This window comes from Rhinolophus sinicus, linkage group LG09 (assembly GCF_036562045.2).
Source record: "Rhinolophus sinicus isolate RSC01 linkage group LG09, ASM3656204v1, whole genome shotgun sequence".
In the NCBI taxonomy this organism is placed as follows: Eukaryota; Metazoa; Chordata; class Mammalia; order Chiroptera; family Rhinolophidae; genus Rhinolophus; species Rhinolophus sinicus.
Genome location: NC_133758.1, coordinates 74,210,550 through 74,224,667, shown reverse-complemented (window position 1 = coordinate 74,224,667; position 14,118 = coordinate 74,210,550). Strand labels below are relative to the sequence as shown.

The following is a 14,118-nucleotide window of genomic DNA, read 5'->3' as shown; positions in this document are numbered from 1 at the left end:
TTTTGATTTGCATTTTCCTAATGATTAGTGATGTTCTGCATCTTTTCATGTACCTGTTAGCCATCTGTATGTCTTTTTGGGAAAATATCTTTGAGATCATATGCCTATTTTTAATTGATTTTTTTTTCTTTTGGCTATTGAGTTGTATGAGTTCTTTATATATTTTTGGATAGTATTCCCTTATCAGATATATGATTTAGAATTCTTTTTTTTTTCCATTTGGTAGGTTGCCTTTTCATTTTATTGATGGTTTTCTTTGCTGTGCAGAAGGTTTTGAGTTTGATGCAGTTCCACTTGTTTATTTTTGTTTTTGTTGCTTTGCTTTTGGTGTCAGATTTAAAAAATTATTTCCAAGACCTATGTCAAGGAGTTTACTAGTAGTTCATCAATAGAGACTATTTGTGAATGATTCCAATGCCATTTTCCCTGCACTAGATAGAGAAATATTTATATTAAAATATCTGAATAGGAATACTGAGGAGTAAATGATAACAGAGAAATAAGGAGAAAAAAATAGAACTATTAGGGACCATTTGGTGTTAAGTATAAACCAATTCTCTTGACCACATTAGAATCCACAAACTTCACCATATATAATACTTATGTTCATATTGAAGCCAGTGAGTTATCAGGAAAAGGCAAATTAAATTATTGATTTCCCATAATGTTTTATGATTATTTATATCACATATGTTAAAATTGTAAAGCTTTAGGACATATATTCATTAAATTCATTTTTTGAAACATTTTCAGTTGATACCATCCTGTAGAAGATATAGCCATAGTATAACCTATGTCTATTTTATAATATACTATAGATCTTAAATATTCCTCTCTCACTATTGATATCCAATGGGATTAGCATATCCATCCTTTAGATAAGAACAAATCCCCACGTAACAAGAATCCAAGCTGAGTTTTTAGTAGACTTCAGTATTTAATTAAGTGCTCTGAAATGTGTTTACAAAATGGTTTCAGAATGACACTGGTGGACTGCGTAGCCTTGTCAACAAGTGGACCACCTTCTTGAAAGCACGGTTGGTGTGCTCGGTCACTGATGAAGATGGCCCAGAAACATACTTTGATGAATTAGGTACATGGATGTGAATTTGAAAAATGTTTTTGAAAGAGAGTTTGTAAAGTTTAAAAAAATTTAATAAGCTCTCAGAAGAGGATGTATTTTACATGGATGTTTTCAGCATAAACAATGTATCAATTTGAATTAATGATCTGAATACTGTTAATAAATTTCCTTAAGTATTTTTTAAATGTTTTGACACTGAATGCACTGTTGAAATGTTTAGTTCATTGAAGTCACCATGATATATGAATGAAAGTGTGTGTTTGTGTGTTTGTACGTGTGTGTGAAAGAGAAAAGTACTTGTATACTTTATATATAAGTAATGATGTTCGTGCTTTTCTAAAATGAGTGTGTATTTCATATATATATATATATTTAAATTTTTAAATTTTAATATTCTGTTTGTAAATCCATTTGAGAATACAGCTATATATATATATATATATATATATATATATATATATATATATATATATTTTACTATTGCAGTTAATGGGCAGAATAGAGGTTAGATGAAAAAGTGTTAGAGTAGAAATTAAATTTGTGCTCCAATCTTAATTCTTCCTGGTGACTCTGAGATTAAATATTTTCAACATGTGTGACATGAGGAAAGTTATACTTTCCAGATCAAATAAAGACTAACAATATGGTTCCTTTCTACCAAGGAACAGCTTTCTTTTTAATCAGAATAACTTGGTACTAAGTGCCATTTAGAAATAACTTTTATTTTGCTTTAATTCATTAAGATGTAAAATGCTGGTTATTCTCAGATTTTGAGACAGGTGAGGGGATAAGCAATAAAAATGTATTATATGTGGAAAAATGTACTGATTCTAACAGTTAAAAAACTGAAATAGACAGTTGGTCTCCTCAAAAGCCATTATATCGATCATAGAAACAAAAATTTCAATGTCAGATTTTCTACACAAAAGTTCTAAGTATGATTTTGTATTATAACTTAATCACTCATTATTTCCCCCCATATTCTTTGCAAGTATGTTTGTTTCAGTGTCTTATGGTATTTCAGTCTTTCTTATTTTTCAGAGAGAACTAGACGTGTCAGCCTTTGTTCACATATGAAGAAGCTAGTGGTTATTAATTTATTACTTAAAAGGTCCTAAATTCATTATGAATTTAAAATAAATACCTCTCTTTTTGTATTCCTCAGCAAGAATCTAATTTGCAAAACTATAACTAAAAACAGACATTTCTTATAATTATGACAATTGATTATTAATTGGGGTTTTCTATCAGAAATTTACTGCCAGATTTTGTTATGTATTACAGTACCTTATAGCTACACCATTGTCTTTGCTCTAATATACTTTAAACTTGCATTTAGAGGAATTGTCGATTAAATAAAAATATCACTAGAAACTTGGACCTTAAGCCAAAAGAAGTCCTATTATGTGTAAAGAATAAAAGTCACCGTGAAAAAGTTTTCTTCCATGTTTCAACTTCAAACCCTAGGTCAAACAGAAATTCAGTTTGTAACATGTTTTAATGGATATTTAGAAAATGCAGAAAAAGAGAAGAAAAGGAAAATTTCTATAGCTCTGCTAACCAGAGACACTCACTGATAATCTTATTGTATTCCGGTGTGTAGTTTAAAGTTTACATGGTTTTAGTCCATATTATATACCACTGAGCCTTTTCCACTTAATGTTATTTCATTAGCATGGTTTCCATAAGGCTACAGTCTTCATAAATCCCTTTAGTGTTTGTGTAACATTTTATTTAATTTAGTTTATCATGTGCCTATCATTTAGTTGTTTTCAAATTATAATAATGCTGCAAGAATATCTTTCTGAATAATACTTTTCATACTTGAAGTTATTTTCTTAGGGTAAATTTTAAAAAATACAGTTAATATTTTGGACTTTTAAAAGAATGATATTTCCCTTTTCAGAGGATGTGTTTCTGCTTGAAACTGATAACCCAAGGACAACACTAGTGTATGGCATTTTTACAACGTCAAGGTAATTATAAAACAATTACATTTTATGAGTTAAATAATAACCTTTATTGAGCAGCAGTAATTATTACAAAAACATTCTTTTCAATTTTTAATTTTACATAGCATTTAGGATGTAACTTTCCCATTTTATTACTTTTGCTTGATTACCAAAATATATTTTAGCTAAACTAACACTTTCAACTTAGTTCTGTATAGAGTATTTATAATGATTATATGATATTTTTCTCAAAAGAAGAAAAATATTAATTATAATGCAGGAATAAAGTATATATGAGTATAAGATATTTTGTTTAGGAAATAATTTGAAAACTCCTGATTCAAATAAAAATGTTGGCATTTCTATTAAAATAACTGTTACTTCTGGAGCAGTGATTATTTAGAAACTAACAAAACACTGAAGTCGTTTTCATTTTCCATATGATAGTATTTCATATATTTGAAGATAGGTTTAATGTTTTCTAATATCTCTGGAATTCCCAATTCCAATTATCATATATTTCAAGAAAATTCACCATATTCTCACCCTTTCTGCACATATATTTTCTTTTACACTACGAATGTTACTCAGAAATCAGTGCAGTATTCCAACTGTAACATGACCATGTAGAATGTAATGGGTCCTTTCCATTAGACATCAACTACAAAGTGAAAATTTAAAGATATTAGCATTCTTTTCTAGTGGAGGAAACATGGTATGATTGTAGATTGTAATGAGCCATTCAATGGAAAAGAAAAATCCCAGGGATATTGATTATAAATGATTTTTACAGTTGCACTGTAAGATTTCTAAAAACATGTCCTTCAGGATAAGTTTAAGTCCTGTTCTTACAAAGAAGGCAGTCTTGATTTAACTCAAAAAAAATTTAGCAAAGAAAAAAGAATCAAATTATTAAGAAGAATATATGGGTTTCAAAACAATTTTTCCTAGTTTCTGTTTTTTCCAACTTCAGTAGTTTAATGTTGAAAATTTTTAAATGGTCATTTCTGACTATTAGTGCTAATGATTAATAATGTAGCTTATTTTTTTCCCAATGGTCATCTAAGTTTTCCATTGGCCATCTAAGTTTTAAATTATGCATCTAATTTAAGAGAAATATGTGAGTCAAATAAATGTTGGTTTCAGTAAATCTGCCTTAGTGACAATGGAAATAATTTTTAGTAAGGATCAAAACTAATTTTATAAGATTTTACTGACTAAAAGTAATTTAAGGGATCTGTTTTGGAGCCTATTATTTTTTTCTGTGAATAACAGGGAAAGTACGAGGTGTGATTTAACAATACGATGAATGTTTAAATAAAAATTTAAAAAATGTTACAGTAAAAGACACATTGCCATTAATCCCCCTGAAAATCCTCCCCCTTGCTTTGAACACACGTATCCCATCATTGTTGCCACTTTCTGAAGCAGTTCTGGAAGTCCTCTTTCATGAGTGTCTTTAGTTGTGCTGTCGTGGCTACCTTGATGTCCTGAAACGATTCAGAACATTTACCTTTCATGGTCATTTTGACTTTGGGGAAAAGCCAGAAGTCACATGGTGCCCGATCCAGTGAATAAGGTGGATGAGGACACACTGTAATGTTTTTATTTGACAGAAATTGCCATATACCAGAAGCGATGTGTGACATGAAGCCTTTCTCGTTGTGATAAAAAAAATACAGAGAATGCTGCTGCCAAGTGCCATTCAACAGAAAGGCAGTGATTTTCAATACAGGAAGTAGAGCATCAAACCTTAGTAATAGTGTGTGACAAGTTTCAGCTTGTTTGGTGCAGTCACTGGGGTGTGAGCTACGGTGGAGAGAGGGTGTGATTTAAAATGTGTTTTAAATCATGGATCATGAGCAATGTATTAACGTGAAATGGGCAAATAGTTTCATCCTCCATCATTACAATGCTCCATGTCACACACCACTTCTGGTATACAGCAATTTCTGTCAAATAAAAACATTATATGGTATGTCCTTATCCACCTTATTCACAGGATCTTGCCGCATGCAACTTCTGGCTCTTCCCCAAAGTCAAAATGACCATGAAAGGTAAACATTTTGAATCAATTCAGGACATGGAGTCAGCCACAACAGCGCAATTAAAGACACTTAATGAAAGAGGACTTCTAGAACTGCTTCAGAAAGTGGCAACAATGATGGGATAAGTGTGTTCAAAGGGAGGGTAGGGAAGGTTAATGGCAATGAGTCTTTTACTGTAATAATTAGTTTTTTAGTTTAAACATTCACCATAGTTTTTGATCACATGTCATGTATAAACAGTGACAACTTAGACTGCTCCACTTACTAATAATAACCTGGTGAGAACAACAACATTAAAATGATCTTAAGACAAAAATGTATAATGTTCTCTTACTAATGAGATTTATTTCTGCAAGTTAATTCTAATAAGTTGTATTGCTAGTGATTTAGAATTTGAATTCGTATTTTTAATAAATCATCAAGTCGTTTTTGTTGCTAAGATAAACTAGTTTGAAACTTCTTTGACTTGTGCTATATTGTAGAAACAGAGAGAACTTTGCTATAATTTATTGTCTACTAACTCCATGGGTGAGTTAAATGTTTTAATGCTTTATGTATCAATGGCTTATTTCAAAACAGTGGAAATGTTTTAGCTTTACAATGTATACCATAAAATTGAACTTTTCCATGATGAATTATATCAACTTTTTATCATAAATTTGCCATCTATTTTTAAAATCGTATTTGAATTAAAAAAAGATAAGAGAATGGATTTCTTTCTGTTTTTGTTTTTTTTTAGCTCAATTTTTAAAGGATCAGCAGTGTGTGTGTATCATTTATCTGATATACAGACCGTGTTTAATGGGCCCTTTGCCCACAAAGAAGGGCCCAATCATCAGCTGGTTTCCTATCAGGGTAGAATTCCATATCCTCGCCCTGGAACTGTAAGTATCCAGGAAAGTTTCTTTGTTATTTTGCTTTTTAAAAAAAATATAGCAAGAAATTAATATCTTGTTGATGGTTATTAAATACAACCATAGACATACTGGTATACTCATTATAATTTTTCAGCTCATTGCTTCCCAGGTTTGGGACTTTACGTAAATGTTATAGCACTCGCTGCAATTTTTTTCTAAGTGCTATTGCTAATAAAATCATATTTAGATTTAAAAACCATTAGGTTTGTCAGACAGGGCAGAGATATTTTCCTAATTTTATTGGCATAAAAAACATTGCTTGGAAAGTGTTAACCTTTCTGTGGTAACATAAGAATTTAGATGCTAGTTGCTTTTCACAGTGTTCCTTATATTAAGGAATATCATCTATTTTAATGAAGGCATAACCATGTGAGATTTAATTTAGACATAAATCATGCGGAGCTACTTCAATTTTAAGGGGTACATTTAGTTAAAAATTACATGTTGTTATTTCTCAAAGAAAGAAAATGGTATGTATGAGCAAATAATTACAATGGAAGTGACGTTACAATTCAAACAAAATATGAACTATAAAGTTTTGAGGTATACTAATATATCTGTATCTTGAAATATTAGTAGTATTAAGGGGTACAGTGAAAACTAACTTTTTTTGCTGAAGTTACAGCGAATGGACTGGCAGATTGGAATTGAAATTTTTCTATGGCAACAGTGATCACAGTTCTATTTGTTTTTCATTTGGCCCATAATAACGCTGCCTTGCATTCTAGAATATTGATTTGTTTCTGTCTCTGTAAAATATCAGACAATATAGTAATTGAGAGGAGATGATGTACAATGGGCCATCAAAAGGAATATGTTTTGTATCCTTGCATTCATACAATAGGGTCATAATTATAAAATGGGGTGGATATAAGTAATGAAGAATGATTTTGTAGGAAAAATAATCAAAAGATAGTTTTTAAAATAATACGAACTTAAACAAAATGTTTCTTTTCCCTTTTAGCTTAAGTATTAAATCCTTTTGCCAGTATGTTCTCAGCTTCATCCCATATTTTTTTACTAATTGTTGATTCACTTTATTTTTGTTATTAGAGTGTATATACACTGTATTATTTACTCCCTTATTTTATCATCATTTTAAATTAAACTGCTGTCACTTTTTTTAAATAGAAAAAATAGTTTGCTAAATCTTTAAAGAAACTATTTATTTTAAATTAAAAGGGTTCAAGTTTGGTTTCCTGCTAGGAAGCTCAAAGATTAATCATCGATATATATTTTATTAGAACATTTAACTTCTAATTAACATTGGAAAGATTATGAGCATTGCTACTTATCCATGAAAGAATTAAATTTTAAAAAGCCGTACTTAATCATAGCTGGCAACAACGTCCTATCATAGAATTTGCGATCTCCTTTTAAATGATCTCTCTTTGATGTTCATAGCTCAACAGAAGATGAAGGAAAAAAAATTAATTTAATTATTTTGTATACCGCAAGGAAAAGAAGTCAACAGATACTGTGTTTCCCCAAAAATAAGACCGAGTCTTTTATTAATTTTTGCTCCATTAGGGCTTATTTTCAGGGGCTGTCTTATTTTTTCATGTACAACAATCTACATTTATTCAAATACAGTCATGTCATCTTCTTTTGGAACATCGTCACAACATACTAAATGCATCCGTCTGGCTGAGATCTTAACTGGGGCTTATTTTTGGGGTAGGTCTTATTTTCGGGGAAACACAGTATATTCCTCAAGTTGGGGTGTGTTGGATAAAAAGCAGAGATTACATATGAGAAGGGAAAGTGAAGAAGGCAATTAAGCAACTTTTAAATTCCATTGTAACTCAAATACTCTCGTTCTTTCATTCAGCATATCTCATGCATTTCCAGATGACTCACTAATACCATATTCAAAAATAAATCATATTTTTGAGAATTAGTTGATACTTGGAGTTAACCAAGTCATGCCTTCATCTTAATACAGAAAACTAAGTGGTGGTTGTGAGTGTGTATACTGTCCGCAATTATTCTTTTGAACAGTGTATATATGGGATTTAGTACAGGAGCATTTGATTTGTAAATGCAACAAAATTCCGCTTACCCCCAAATAACACCTTAGGAGAAACCCCTCAGATAAACCAACAAAATGGATAAAAGAGAGCCACACTAACTGAATCAGGGTTCAAGACCCCAGAAGCTATATGAGTGTGTGCTGGAGCCAGCTTATATGCTTATATGCAGCTCACAAGAGCAAATGGTGTGCACCTTGTCTCAAGTAAAGACATAGTAATAACCTGAAATCAGCATAGTGTGAGTATTTACACCATGGAAATTAGCAAATATTACAAATTAGGGATTTTTTTCCTGCACAAAAGCCACCTTTGTCCCAACGCTCATCAGATTTTTCACCCAAATGATAACTCAAAAGGACTCTGAGAATCATAGTGAAAGAACCACTTAAAGTCAGATAGCAAGTATTCTACATAAAACATAGGACTAGATAAACCCTTTTTAGTAAAGCAAAATTAACCAATGCTAAACCAGAAAGTTCCACTAACAGTTCTACTTTTCACTATTTCCAGGCTCCTGACAATAAGCATTTCCCCCCTTGATTTAAAGTAGTGTAGAGTAAACCAGGGCTTAGTGACACACATTTGGAGTTGACTCCGTGATAAAGGGAGTAGTTAGTACTTGAGACGTACTTCTAATAATATGGTTTCTTACATCTGGTGCTGAGAAAAGAACCGCTCCTTTAAATTAAAAAAAAAAGAAAATGTCAGATGAGCGATCCTTATGGAATAAAAGAGGCAGGGTGGAGGGATGACCTCTGGCGCTCCTCCTAGAAAAGCATTCCTCTCTGGAGATGTGGTCCCTCTGCCCTTCACTGAGCAACAGTGAAGTCAGCTCTCTGACTCAGAGTAGCCAGTGTCTGTGTCTTCCCTTGGCTTTCAGGGTTTAATATCCCACTCATGTAGCCTGGAGACCTACAGCCAAGTGATCCGAAGCATTCCCTCTTCCCTAAGATTAAAAATGAAATCCTCCTGATGCAGGATCAACTGTGATCGCTGTGCTTATTTCCCTACACAGTAGTCCGGTTGCCGGGTCAACCTCATAAATATATGACCTATTCTTAAGGAAATGACACTGGCAGAAATCCTATGCCCTCATTCTAATTTCCCTGTAGGTGCTTCTTTGAAAGCAGGCTTGATAGCTGCTGTGTTCGCAAACTGCCCCAGCCAGCAAGCCTAAGTCAGTGGGAAGAAGGCTGCCAATTGTGTCATGATGTTTTTCAAGTTTGTGGAAGAAACAAGACACTTTTGGTATGTTGCAAAGGGCAGCCAAAGACTGCAGAGTCTCTCTGTGGCTGAGCTAACATATTACCTTATTCTGTTGCAACGCGTGCATATAAAGCCTCTTCAGAACATTGTGTTTGCGTGTACTATCATGTTAAAGCAGAACCTAATAAAAGCGTTCAGTTTTAACATCTGTTTAGGAGTGGAGCAGACCTGGATACTTAAATCATTGTGCTTTGAACAGATCTGGTACCTGGGATAATAAAGAACACAGAAAATTCATAGTCCACATGGTACTGGCAAGAAAAACAGAAGTTAGTTGCTGGCACTTTTGTTGATTACGTGCCTTTTCTTGTTCTTACATTAGAAGTATTTATATTTCTCTTAGATGTTAGAAAACATTCAATTAGTAAAGTTTATAATAACGTTGAACACATAAGTCATATAGGTGTGAAAAGTCAAATTACATATTGCTTCATATCATTATTCAGATCACATGAATAAAATAGACAATAAATGTTGCATTCTGGAGGAGAGCTTGTCCTCGGTCTTGTTTGGGAAGGCATATAAAAAATATGAGGTTGAGCTGACCCTGGAGGGCAGTTGGATGTGGAGTAGTGGACAGGTAAAGAGAGATGTTTCAGGAAAAGGCTACAGCTTCCATTACAAGGCAAAGATGGAAGAGAGAAGTGAGTCCTGGAAGCTCTGCCTGGGCTGGTAGGACTGGAGCAGAGGGCTCCTGTCGGGGGTGGAGGATAAATACGAGGAAGAAGAGAGGCAGCGGGTGCATAAGCACAAGCCTTCAACTATGTGATGGTTTGGGCTTTAAATAAAATGAGCCTAGATTACCCAGGGTGGAAATACAAGATCATTTTCCTCAGAATACAGGTTTCACAGACAGTGCTAGAAATTAGCCCAGCACCAGGAAAGCCGCCGAGCCCATCATGTATCCCTGTCCCACTCATCTTTCAAGTGTCAGGTAAGGCTCTCCTTGACCATGTCAGTTACTGCTTCTCTGACTAGTTTTGCATTTATTTGCTGTCGTTTTCAGCCTCAGCAACTGCCTCTTCCCTTCCCTTTGTGTTCTATGATGCAGCAATGCCCCCAAAATGACAGTTCTCTAAATACTCCAAACTTTGTTTATTTAAATCTAAAGCGCTTCACTGACCTTGGCAGCCTTAAGTTCTCCACTATGCTAAATTCCTTTAAAAAGTACTGGCTCCTAAACATCTATGGCAATTGATTATGAAGCAAGCTCTGTTACTTATTTTATATTTGACTTAAATTATTGTTATAGGCCTTGTCATTTTGCTTTGAATGTCCAACTTCCTTACCAGAATACTTGTGTCTGGGAAACAGTGGTAGCTTCTTATTCTTTTTTTTTTTTTTTTAAGATTTTATTGGGGAAGGGGAACAGGACTTTATTGGGGAACAGTGTGTACTTCCAGGCCTTTTTTCCAAGTCAAGTTCTTGTCCTTTCAATCTTAGTTGTGGAGGGCGCAGCTCAGTTCCAGGTCCAGTTGCCATTGCTAGTTGCAGGGGGCGAAGCCCACCATCCCTTGCGGGAGTTGAACCGGCAACCTTATGGTTGAGAGCCCACTGGCCCATCTGGGAATCAAACCAGCAGCCTTCGGAGTTAGAAGCACAGAGCTCCAACCATCTGAGCCACTGGGCTGGCCCGCTTCTTACTCTTATGCTTCCTACTAGGCATATCAAAATGCTTTTTGAATAAAAGCTGTCCAAAGAATGGACATATGGCTTAGTAAATGAATATATTAATGCTGAAAAGTAATATAACGGACGTGAAGAGTAGGGGAACATTTAGGAGCATAAGAGGATAGCAGAGGCTCAAGAATTCCTGAGAATAGGAACGAAATTAGGTAAGGGCAACCCGTTGCTGACACTTCCCTAACATGGCATTCTTATTGTTCCTAGCATTTCACCTAACACTTTAGTAATCAAAACACTTAAAATGTCTTTACTCAGAAAAGGAGTGCCTATCACTGCCTGATAAACAGAAAGCTAGAACTGGAGGAAAACAAACACAGGAGAAGTTTAACCAAAATTACTTAATGACTATTTGTGGAGTAAAGTTATCCTTCTGAAAAATGCGACGACCCCTAATTAATGGACAAAGGCTTTATTTTATGGCAGCACGTGAATGTCATATTATCTTTAGATTCCAATACACATACTTTCATGTATCACAAGGTGAGGGATAAGTTAATCATATCTTATTTATACTCGACAGTGTTACACTGAGCAAACTCTCAAGTCCAGATAGAGAGTCGGTAAAGGGTGATCAATTTTTGTCCTTGTCACCATCACTGACGTTTGTTCTGTGTCTTATCTGTAGACTTGATGCTTTGAATCAATGGGAAAAGCAATTATTGTCAAAATGAATTTTGTAATGTTGAAAATAGACTCATACTAGAAGACCCTTGTTTCTAAGTGAGAAGTCCATTGGAAATAGTATAAACAAAAGTCCCCAATGGGGGACTTTGGAATGAATATAAAATAACTGATTTGAGTTGATTTGTCTGGATTACTTATTTAATTACAATGGTTTTGAGCAATTGCAGCATAAGTTTTTATCTGAATTTTAATTATCATTAAGTAAAACCCATAAATGAGACACATAATTGAGCTTATCACATGTGAAAATAATTGCTGACTGGAAATTATATAAATTGTAATATGTGCTAACTGGATCTCTCTGGAACTTACAAATGAGATGCTTACAGATATTTAAAGAGACATCTCAGTTTAGCAAACCATAATTAGTGGTGTTTTATGAAGGTCTGGAACTATTTAAATTGCCCATGCATTGTTCTTTCCATGTTTTCATTCAGGGAGCAGTGTATTACCCTTTTTCCACTTTGTATGAAGAATGAGGGTAGAAAACACCCATAATGCTATACTTCTCAGAAGTATGGAACACATCCATCAGTCGAGAACACCCACAAATGAAGTTCTTTGTCCTCATTTGGTCTTCACTGTGGTCAATTTATAAACGTGTATTTAAATATAATGAATTTTTCTAGAAAGAAAAACATATGAGCCCCAGAGGAAAGTCTCGTTAATGGGATAACAAATAAGAGGCTTATTTTAATACTTGTCTCATTATCTCTCCTTAGTGAAGTCATTTGATTGTTTCTTGTGCTTGTCTACAAAAAGAGAAGTATATTTACTGCTCCTGTAAAAAGTTCTAGTAATGTTAACTGGCCAAAGTTGATCTAAAAATTGCATTTGCATGGCTCATCTAGATAAATGTGGCCACATTAGTCACTTGCCGAGACTTACTTGTAAATATGGGTCGGCCTGGCATTACTGGCCCAGAGGCACTAATGTTGCTGGATAGCTGTTGAAAGGATTTAACCAAGAGGTTCCCATGTTTTGTTTGGTTCCTAAATTTGTTTTTCTGTTTTTCATTGGGTCAACATTAAAATGTTGGCAGATTTCACACAAAATTCCACATTTCTACCTCTGTTGATGTCTGGGCACACTAGGCTGATTTCCTAATTAGGAAAAATCAGCTAGAAATAAGTGTTCATCGCCACGTTAGATAAGGAATAACTTTCCAGTTTGTTATTGTCTTTATTACATGCTACCGTTTACCACAGATGCCGCTGTACCCATTGCTATTGGTCAGGAAGCTTGCTTCATAGATTCCCTTTTTACCTTGCACCTATTTAAAGAGGATAAATGAAAACTAGGGCAGGGGTGCTTTTGTTTCAAGAAAAATTTGACAGTGTATATTTTTTCTGAAAGGAGAGATCTTGGGTATTTCATAGGGTTAGACAAATAATGTTTGTATGTGTTAAAAGATTATACCCCACAGCTTTGCTCATATCACTTAATGCTCAGATCCTATTAGTGAGTGAGTCTGAGTTCCAGGCTACAGCAGCTCCCAGCCTACCTTTGAGTTTGGCCTCAAGTGCCCTGTAAATGGAATCTTCTCCTCAGAAGCCCTTGTCATGCTCCTTTTCCGGAACTACAAAGCTGTCCAGCAGTCCTTTTTCAGATCTCATTATTGCTTTCTCTCTACCCTTTGAACTTGATGCTCTGAATTTCTCCTCTCCTGGCCAGATAGAGGACCGAGTTCTGTATAGCCCCTTAACCAAAATTGGATGCCCAGATATAATAGAGTAATTCACTCATTAAACTACTCTTCATCAAATACCTACTATTTGTCATCAACTTTGTTGTAAGTCTGAGGGTGAAACAATGAGTAAACAACAAAACAGGGTGAAACAATACCCAGTTAAGAGCAATACACAGTTTACATTCAGAGGGAGAAATGGACAATAAAAATGATAGCAGCTATTGTGATATACAGTTAAGTAAATAGAACTGTGAAGCAAAAAAACAAACAAACAAACAAAAAACCGGCTAAGGAGACAGTGGGGATCCCCATCTCCATATGGGAATATGGAGATGGACATGTACCATCACCTTTAAGAAAGAAACTTTTAAACTGAGAAATGAATGAAGTCACAGAGAAAACCATGGAATTGTCTGGAGAAGATTATTTCAAATGGGGAACAAGTGCCAAGGTCCTGGAACAAGAGCATGTTTGGGGCTCAGGAAGAGCAGGAACTACCTGGGAGAGGTAGAGTCAGGCCAGACTAAAGGATCTTACAGGCCATGCTATGCTTTTGGGATTTTATTCTAAGATTAATGGAAGTCAGTGGGGTCTTTTTTAGAGGGGAATTGTCAGGTCAAATTTACCATACCCAATCCAAGCTCCAACTTCAGAGATCCCTCTTTTGGGAGAAGGGATCAGATGAAATAAAATTCTTGCACATTAGAGTTCTGATTGAATTGGATAAAAATAGTCTATTTCACCCAGTAGCAGCATTA

The 14,118-nt window shown here is 34.3% G+C and overlaps 1 protein-coding gene across 1 annotated transcript in view; it reads left to right on the top strand.

Moving 5' to 3' along the window:
* The window catches only part of SEMA3C (semaphorin 3C), a 177,246-nt gene that overhangs the window by 108,155 nt on the left and 54,973 nt on the right, over positions 1-14,118 (top strand). Inside the window, exons 9-11 of the mRNA XM_019746909.2 lie at positions 979-1,093; positions 2,991-3,060; positions 5,824-5,968. Coding sequence (XP_019602468.1) covers positions 979-1,093; positions 2,991-3,060; positions 5,824-5,968 — 330 coding nt within the window. The remainder of the gene's footprint in view (positions 1-978; positions 1,094-2,990; positions 3,061-5,823; positions 5,969-14,118) is intronic.